Source organism: Crocuta crocuta, unplaced genomic scaffold (genome assembly GCF_008692635.1).
Source record: "Crocuta crocuta isolate KB4526 unplaced genomic scaffold, BGI_CrCroc_1.0 scaffold511, whole genome shotgun sequence".
In the NCBI taxonomy this organism is placed as follows: Eukaryota; Metazoa; Chordata; class Mammalia; order Carnivora; family Hyaenidae; genus Crocuta; species Crocuta crocuta.
This window is the reverse complement of record NW_027532414.1, coordinates 50,479-60,515: the sequence shown is the minus strand read 5'-3', so window position 1 is coordinate 60,515 and position 10,037 is coordinate 50,479. Positions and strand designations below refer to the sequence as shown.

The 10,037-nt window shown below is 34.0% G+C and overlaps 1 protein-coding gene across 1 annotated transcript; it reads left to right on the top strand.

The window, feature by feature from the left end:
- Window positions 1–8,668: 8,668 nt before the first annotated feature.
- On the top strand, window positions 8,669–9,613 carry OR5J2 (olfactory receptor family 5 subfamily J member 2). Its single transcript, XM_077778955.1, has one exon. The coding sequence runs from the start codon at window positions 8,675–8,677 to the stop codon at window positions 9,611–9,613; it is 939 nt and encodes a 312-aa protein (XP_077635081.1). The 5' UTR covers window positions 8,669–8,674.
- Window positions 9,614–10,037: the final 424 nt, after the last annotated feature.

The following is a 10,037-nucleotide window of genomic DNA, read 5'->3' as shown; positions in this document are numbered from 1 at the left end:
TTAGCCACTTTGGCCCAGTTAGCTCTTCTGGGAAGAAACAGAGAGGTTGCTATTAGATTTAATGTAGTTCACTTAAACAAATTATAATATTTGTAGACAGAACGTAAATAAATATTTCTTTGTAACGGGGATAGAAAAATAATTCCCACATCAGGTCTTGAAACTAAAATAAATGATAGAATCTTCTACTTCTCAACCAGAGAGATGCATATGAAATGCATATACTGTGATGGCCAATTAAACTTCAAATAACTTCAAATAAACTTCAAAAATCCATTGATTTTTAAAAAGCTATATAAATATTAATATAGATATATTAGACTTCATTTCATCTACACAATGGTATCACAGATTTCCTTTAGTACACTTCCATTTTTATATGAGATTTCCAGTGAAATTTTGATATTCTTAAAGAAAGAAGCAGAAATAATCTGGAGGTAATGCAGTTTAAGATTTAATCTCCTCATTTGCATTTTCAAGGTCCCGAATGAGGCCTTAGCAATGAACTAACAAAGTAATATATCTTTGTAAAATTTGCAAATGTAAAGTATTTTAACCTTGTTTAATTAAGCCTACTTTCTCTCTCCATTCCAACTTCTGCTCCATCATACTTCAGCTAATATAAAGATACTTTCCCATGTCTGAAGACATTTGTGGGATCCAGTTACTGAGAGACTGAGTAAATAATACTTTATCTGATGGTTACTGAGTATATCCATAGGGTTCAAAATCAATGATATTTATCACTGAATAGTGCTATCCATTTTGTTGTAAGAACAGCTTTTAAGAATACTCCAACCACCCAATATGCTGAAATATATGTAGAATTTCATTAATAAGAATATTTTTATAGGTTATATGATTTTTTTTTAAAGAGAGAGAGAGAGCCTAAGCAGGCTTTGCATTGTCAGCACAGAGTCCTATTGGGGGCTCAAATCACAAACTGTGAGATCATGACCTGAGCCAAAATCATAAGTCAGTTGCTTAAATGACTGATCCAGTCAGACACCCCAAGATTTTATGATGCTTTTGAATTTGTTTATGTCTGAACTTTAAGATTATGTTTTCATTGTAAATAAATATTCACATTTACATCTCAACTTACATGCATAGTTTTATTTCTTTAAAAAATGTTTAACATTTATTTATTTTTGAGAGAGAGAGAGAAGAGAGACAGTACGTGTAAGGGAGGGACAGAGGGAGGGTGACAGAGGATTCAAAGCAGGCTTCAAGCTGTCAGACAGAGCCCAATGTGGTACTCAAACTCACAAACTGTGAGGTCATGACCTGAGCTAAAATCAAGAGTTCGCCGCTTAAACTACTGAGCCACCCAGGTGCCCCTATTTGAAAAAAAAAGAAAGAAAGAAAAAGACAAGGCTTTCAAATTAGTATAAGCCTCAAAATGCACAAGATTTGGATCCATTCTTTTTAAAATATACATTTTATATAAATATTTGGGAATTTTTTGAATATTGAATTTTACATGCTATATTTCCTCTGGTATATTTATTTATTTGCATAAATTGATTCTTCCACTGTAGATATGAGAAGGTCTATAAAGCATTTGACATATTTATTTGAGCACTTATTATGTCAATTTATTTCTCAAATTGCACAATGGGATATAGAAAGAGTACAACACCGATTTGCAAATATTACAGTGCTAAGTGTTCCCTTCATTCATAGAATTTACATTGGAAGTCAGTGAAACAGTGATTGAAGATAGTGAAACTGACTTAGCTCAATCCACCTGGATTCTCTTCCTTTCACTCTGTTTATCAGTGAACATTTGGAACTCCATAGGCATGATCTTCAACTGGAGAAGTAATTGGAGTCGAATGTATTCAGTCAGATAAAATGCAGAATAGAATTACTTTAATCTAATGAGATGTGTAGCTTTAGCCAGTGCAACTACCTGTTAAGGTGGATCAAGCTAGAAACTTCTCTTAGATGAAACTCCTGGGAGCCCTGGGAGCCTAACACAAGGTCAGCTGGAATCTGAAGCTACCTATTGGCAGCTGGCAGATTTCTAAAAATCTGTTAATTTTTAGTGTTGATTTAGCCAGTTTGATCCCAGGAGTAGGGATGGAGGAGAGAGGCAGTACTGGAGATACTATATCATTTTCCTGGATGATACTGTGTATTGTTTCTCCATTGTGTCCCTTTCTGCTTTCAGGGCCCCTCCTCTTGTACAAATAAGCACTAAGCGTTGCAGAATCTGCTGTCATGAGTTTTCCCACAGAATGGAAAATGCACTGGGTTATCAAAGGGATTCAGAATTCTGGTACCAGTCCCACCACTTTGAAGTCTTCAATGTGTTACTAAGAACTATTCTAGTGTTTATTGAGTTTCTCTCCGTTTTCTGGCAGTTATAACCTCTCTATGAAGATATCTGGATTCTTTTACCCTGATCTTCTTTTCTATTTTAATTTTCATTTTACTATAAAATACTTGACATGAGATCTACATGGTTAAAAGATTTTTAATTGAACAATATAGCATTGTTAACTATAGACACAATGTTGTATGACACATCTCTAGAGCTTATTCATCTCACATAAGTGAAACTTTTGCCTGTGGATTAGCAATTCCCCATATGATGTAGGAACCCTGCTTCTGAGTACTTATCAAGAAGAATTGCTATCAAGATCTTAAAGAGATATTAATACCCTATCCATTCTTCTTATTTTGAAAAGAATATCTTATCAGTTTTGGACATCCTGATGTATACATTTTAAATACTTCATTTAGGGCTAACCATTAGAACTGACAGAATATTAAAAAATGACGTTAAAAATGACATTTCAATCTTTAGATATGGTAAGATTAGTTAGGAATTATTCGGGGGTTCAGGGTTTTCTTCATAACTCTTAAAAGTCATTCTGTTTTTTTGCCAGACTTCAAAATCAGTTTGTAAACTCCATTCTGAACAAATAAATCAAGTAGAAAGCAACTCATTTGGGAAAAAAAAAATTAACAACTAGAATATTTACAAGCTCATGCCTGGGAGTCCTTATATTAAAATTATTTGTAGTTTATAAGATATTGCAAGGGTAATAATATAGCTTAAATATTCTTTTGCAAATATTTCATTGGATATATTCATATTAAAGAATATCATTAAACATTAAATAAGACATATACTAAAAATTATTTGTTGTTAGTATGAAATTCATATCTAACTGAGCTTTCTGCATTTTATCTAGAACTTCTAACCTTAGCAGTTTCTAACCGGTGAGACCAATATTGATTTTTTTTCAGGTATTTTTGACTTCCTTTTCACTTGTAATATCCAAATTCCACTATTAACTCTCACAGATCAAATGGATCTATAATATCGAGTCAATTCATAGGATTTAGTGTCCTAAAAAGACCATTCTACCCCAGGGAACCCCAGTTAACAAAAAATATAATGAATTTTTGTGGTGAATTAGAAAGAATCTGCTGTCAGTGACCATGAGAGCATCCATGGTTGGAAGCCAGGAATCATAGGAAATTACCAAGATCCAGGCGATAATCAAAATTAACAAGTCCTATCCACTCACCTTTAGTGAATTTGATTTTCTTCTCCTAAATTGCTCTTACTTTTCTTTGGGGAGGGAGAATTTATGTTTCTCTTCTTCTTTGCAATGTTCCCTGAGGAAGTCACATGTAATTCATTCAGATGCTGTGCCCAAATCATCTGAGAGATTTTTTTTTAAATTGCTTTGTGGTACCTACTAATTGTCCAGGACACCCTACATATTCTCTAGTGAAAAAATATAAGGGACAATTCAAGGAAAGGAACAAAACAACATAGATGATAATGTAAAGGTCCACAGAGACCTACATGATATAAATGCACTCATTCACAGAGTCCGTGATTAAAGTAACAATGGAAAATACTTTGACATCACTAAAACTGGAACAGCTCCAAAAATCATGGATAGATTTGAAACTGACATCATAATGGAACAGGGTTTTTTCTTTGAATTTATTATTAAAATACAAAAATATCAGTAGGCCCTGGGTTAAAATACATCATTTAACCTCAATAAGATCGATATTATTATTTCCATATTCAGAGGACACCAAGCTCAGATAACTTGCCCAAAGTCACATGGTTGACAACCAGAAGATTTGAAATTAAAGCCTCATCTTTAATGACTGATATACATGCCTTGACCTTTCATATGGCAAACCTGTAATGATTATCATAATGCAATGTGTTGCCATAATGATTGCCTCAAGTACAATGTTTCCTGAGCTGAGATCCCACCAATATTTGATGTTCCCATCAACTTTACTCATTAATAGTAAAATCTTTTGTCTTTTTTTCAAATTCACTAATTGCTTTTTATGCAGTATCTAGTTTCCTGTTAAAAAAAATAAACAATAGAGGATGTCGGGATGGCTCAGTCGGTTATGCACCCAAAGGTTGATTTCAGCTCAGGTCATGATCTCAGGGTTCACAAGATTGAGCCCTGTGTTGGGTTCTGCACTGACAGTACAGAGCCTGCTTGTGGTTCTTTCTCTCTTGCTTGAGATTCTTTCTCTCCCTCTCTCTCTGCCCCTCCCTTGTTTGTGGTCTCTCTCTTTCCCTCTCTCAAAATAAATAAACAAACTTAAAAAAAAAAAGAACAATAAAATGCTCATGTCTGACATTACCTCCTGCCTCTAGTAACTAATTCAGGTTCTCTAACATAACTCCTGTTTCTCTTTATAATATCCATGTTTGCCTTTAAATNGGGATGCTGAGCATCGTTTCATGTGTCTGTTGGCCATCTGGATGTCCTCTTTGGAGAAGTGTCTGTTCATGTCTTCTGCCCATTTCTTCACTGGGTATTTGTAATTGTTTTAAAGTTCTTAGCTGCTATTTCTATTATCTCTGTTATTTCTAGGTCTAGTACTGATGATTTATTTTTCCTGGGGTTATGGATAGCATTTTCCTGCTTATTCAACCTGCAGAGAAACATAACTTTGGATGCTACACATTGCAAACATTCTGCAGTTGAGTAGGGAATTTTTACATCTTTCTTTAAACAGTGTTGAGCTTTCTTTTGGTAAGGAGTTTGTTTGCTTTTATTTACTTGTCATTCTACCTAATCCTTTTGAAAGTTAATTTGAGCTATGTTAGAATAGAGTATAGTGATTTTTTTTCCTCTGGGGTGAGTTATTTTCTCTTTTGCTATCTCCACTGGAAGCCCTAGAGACTCAATACATTTCCTCAATAAGACTTGACAGAATGTAAATGTATCTAATACATCTGGTGTGAACTGGCAGTTTTCATCATACAGATCCTTGATGATTTCTTTTTCCCTGGTAGTTGTTCCTGATCTAGACTTATATGTACACTTTCGAAGTCATCCAAAGTCTCAAACATCATGCCAACATCTTAATCACTTTGGTTAGGTCTTTCTACTCCAGGACTCAGCTCCCACATTACAGGCATCTCAGCGCTTCCTGATCTGATTTTGTGTTTTCATTTCAACTTGACTATTGTATTCTCCATGTGTTCCCAACCACCACTCCGTGTCAGGAACCAGTAAACGTGCCCCTTCTCTCATAGATCACAGTCTTGTGCTAATCATCAAATATCTGAAAACAATTGCTATGTGTGTGTTCTCCAATTTTCCATTAGTTTTCTGCAGCAGAGTTATTAAAAATCAGATTCCAGTCACAGCGACAGACAAAAGCCCTCAGAAAAGGCATGCCACTAATTTTCCCTTATCAGTCTGATTTTTAGCATCCTCCTATTTCCCCTCATGATTATTATCTACTTTTTTGAACAGATATCTAGGTATTCTGATGTAACTGTCTTTGGGACGTTTATTCTCCAATCTTTCTTAAAATAAATATTCTATTATTTTTGATAACCCCTCATCTCTAGTGTGTAACATAATGCCTAGAGTATACCATCCATCAGTAACTATTAGTTTGGTGAGTGTAAGCATTGACTCAAAGCTTGATTTCTAGCAGGATTTCCTCCAACTCATTCTGCATGTTAAACCAAGTTTAGAGATGGGTGTCCTAACTATCCGAAATTTGCTTTTTACTGCGTGTGCATACATTGCTTTTAAAGTAGTAACATTCATCAGTGTCCTTATCTTGAACATCTGCATAAAGACAAAGTTTGTTGGCACCTGGGTGGCTCAGTTGGTTGAGTGACCAACTCTTGATTTCTGCCCAGTTCACGATCTCACGGGTCACGAGATGGAGCTCTGGGTCAAGTTTTGCCCTGATAGTGGAGAACCTGCTTGGGATTTCTCTCTCTCTCTCCCCTCTTCAAAATAAATAAATAATAAATAAATAAATTTCAAAATAAATAAATAAAATTTTAAAAAAAAGACAAAGCTTGTAACAAGCCTAGAAACTTCTAACTATATATCATTTAGGTAATTCACTTTCCTTTTGAACTGATTTATTTTCAATTATTGTTCCTATTATATGCTACTGAATTTCAAAAATCTCCCCATCTTTTGTTTGATATTTTCTTACATTCTTAAAAGCATTTTAGTTAATTATACACTTTAGGGAGATATAGAAATCTTGGGAAAATGTAAAGTCCCTTGAGAGACAGTGTTTCCTAAGTTACTGTATAACATTGAAGCTGTCATAGATCTCCTTAGAGGCCAATGTCAAGTGTGTGTGTGTGTCTATATATATATATACATATATATATATAGATGTACCTTCTATTCAAACTTGTCCTCTTAGAGGAAAAATATTAAATATGTTAAAACTGTGTTTATTAACTTGTTATTCTGCTCCTTGTGTCTTAATATGTAAAATTTGCTTCAACTATTTTACCTGGAGTTATGTTTAGATACATACTATTAATATAATAACTTGATATATCACATAATTATTAACTGAAACTTTTATCACCAATTAAAGCATGGAAAAGTACACAGAGTTTCTAAAGATGAAAGATTGAAATATTTTTTGGTAAGTTCAATTAGTTTTGTAAGTTTTTTTCTTCTTTGAGTTTCCTCATATTTAGTAGATTAGTTAGAAAATTTGTTTTAAGTCTGATGAAATCATATGAGTGTTAAGAATAGTAGTTTATGTTTTCTAACTCCACACCTTATCATTCAGTTTTGTTTCAATCATCTTAAATTCTGTAGAGGATGGGCATCTCTGAATAAGCACTATAATTGAATTTCTAAATTCCATTTTGAAGTGCCATTTCTTTAATTATGCTTACAATGAAAACTGTTTACAATAGGTGATCTTTCCTTGAGAAAATGCTTTTTAGTTAGTGTTCTGAAAAGAGGAGTCGGGCAGTTCCATGAAAATTCTAATCAGTACATCTTTCTACAGTGATGGAAATGTCTATAATTTGTGTTGTTCAGTATAATGACTACAGTCATATATGGGCATTGAGCACTTGAATGAGTACTAGTTCAAAGAATTGAAATTTAATTCAGTTTCACTTTCTATTTAAGTATTCACATGAATGCACATTGCATAGGATACTTCGGATGTGGTAGACTAATGTGATAGACTATAGTTATATATGAAAAGTCTGGGCTTAACGTCATTTGTTGAAAGCACTCATGCATTGTGACAAATATATTGATAACTTCTGAACAGCATATAAGAAATTGTGAAAATTTGTGGGCAGTAATTTATCAAAGGAAATGTTAAACCAATCATTTTCATTTACATTTAAATGCCATTTTAAATAAAATGAACCAGATATTTTAAATTGGGGAAAGGTAAATTGGTTGACTCAAGTATTTTTTTTAATCATGATCTATATTTGTCCACATCTTCCCTTAAAACAACACATAGCATTTGCCATCAATATATTGCCTATCTACCTACATGTCTATCATCTATTATCTATCTATCTATATCTATCTATCTATCTATCTATCTATCTATCTATCTATCTATCTATCTATCATCATCATCATCATCTACAATCTAATCTATATCTATCATCCTTCTGTTATATATATTTTACTATTTTATCTATAATTTGAGTACTTATTATACACTCAAAGCAATATTTAGCATTTTGCTTGCAATATCTCCTATTTTCTTTTCAATAGTCATGTGATGTAGGTGTAATTGTATGCAGTCTGAGAAAAGATATAGGAATTTGCCATAGTCAGTAAGTGAGTGGTCATAGTTGATTTTCTGGGTCTCAGAGTAAGTGATTTCACTGGGGATGTCCTTCCAAAAGGCTTGTCAGAAGGCAGCAGAAGAGGCCAGAGAGCCAGGCACTTTAAAGAGTATCATGACATCATTTTGAAGGTCAACCCTTGCCCTAGATCTTCTTGTAATTTATTTCTTTCGTATCTAAAAATAAAGAGTTGAGATCACAGCTTAAACTTAACTTTGCATTCTTTTCACTTGCCACTAAGGTCCCTCATTCTGGTATCATCTTTCTATTGAGGTGGGCACTATAGAAACAGACTAAAAATTTTGAAGGTCTAAATGCTTTTTCAGTGTTTCCTTATGGGATAGAATCATAAGTAGCCCTGAAAAAAAAATTAAGAAACAATTTAATCAAGCTCCTGCAATTATAAACAAAGAGACTTAGATTCAGCAAAATAATGATTCACTTAAAGATACAACTCTATACATGTTTCTATTTGTTTTTACTAAATACCGGGTTGTCCTGTCCATTCTAATTCCCTTATTTTTTTTTTTCATCTCAGATTTCAAGATAAAGAATTAACAAATGGCCAAAGAGAATTTCACAGCTGTTACTGAATTTATTCTTTTGGGATTGACAGATAATACTGACCTGAAAATTATCCTTTTTGTGTTGTTCGTGGTGATTTATGCCATTACCTTGGTGGGGAATATGGGCATGGTTTTCTTAATCCAAATCACTCCCAAGCTCCACACACCCATGTACTTTTTCCTCAGCTGCCTTTCATTTGTAGATGCCTGCTATTCATCTGTTATTGCCCCAAAAATGCTGATCAACTTTTTGGTGGTGAGGGAAACCGTCTCATTCTCTGCCTGTATAGTGCAGCATTTGTTTTTTGGGGTGTTTATCACCACAGAAGGCTTCTTGTTGTCAGTGATGGCCTATGACCGTTATGTGGCCATTGTGAATCCTTTGCTTTACAGTGTAGCCATGTCTAAGAGGAAGTGTGTGGGGCTGGTCATTGGGTCATTCATAGGTGGAATGATCAACTCATTGACACACACAATAAGCTTGGGAAGACTGTCCTTTTGTGGGTCCAATGTTGTCAGCCACTTCTTCTGTGACGTTCCCCCACTGCTAAAGCTGTCGTGTTCTGATACTTCCATGAATGAATTGTTGCTCTTAATTTTCTCTGGAGTCATTGCCATGGCTACTTTTTTGATTGTGGTCATTTCCTACATGTTCGTTGCTATCACTATCCTGAGGATCCGTTCAGCCGCAGGCAGACAGAAAGCCTTCTCCACCTGTGCCTCTCACCTGGCTGCTGTGACCATATTCTATGGGACCTTAAGCTTTAGTTACATTCAGCCCAGTTCCCAGTATTCTGTGGAACAGGAGAAGGTAGTTTCTGTGTTCTATACACTAATGATTCCCATGTTAAACCCACTGATTTACAGTCTGAGAAACAAAGAGGTGAAGGATGCTATGAAAAGGGTCATAGAGATGAAACATTTCCTCTGTTAATTTCAAGTCCCTGTGAATTGTACAACAGTCCACCCGTCCATTCTTTACTTACTAACGATCACATGAATTAAATTAACTATAGTTTCTAAGTATGGTACAAACCATTTTATTCTATATACTCATGTTCACATGAGAAAACAAAAGTGGAAAGTGGAAGTGATTTAATTCATAACCACGTTTTAGAACAAGTAACAAAACTTAGCTTATGTAAGATACATATCTGCGTCAAGTGTAATAAAACTAATTCAATAAAATTTATTTCATCAATTCATAGAATTGTGAATTTTCTGATGTTTGGAAAAGTGAAAGAAAAAATATACATATACTTTTGGAGATATAAAGGATCAGGAGTTTTCCTAAGATACTTAAAAAAATTATTCTCTCAGAAATTTAAGATAATTGTATACATTTTTCTTTAATTTTT

What these genes read in the sequence shown, in the direction of transcription:
- OR5J2 (XM_077778955.1), top strand. Translation starts at nt 8,675, where the DNA reads ATGGCCAAAGAGAATTTCACAGCTGTTACTGAATTTATTCTTTTGGGA.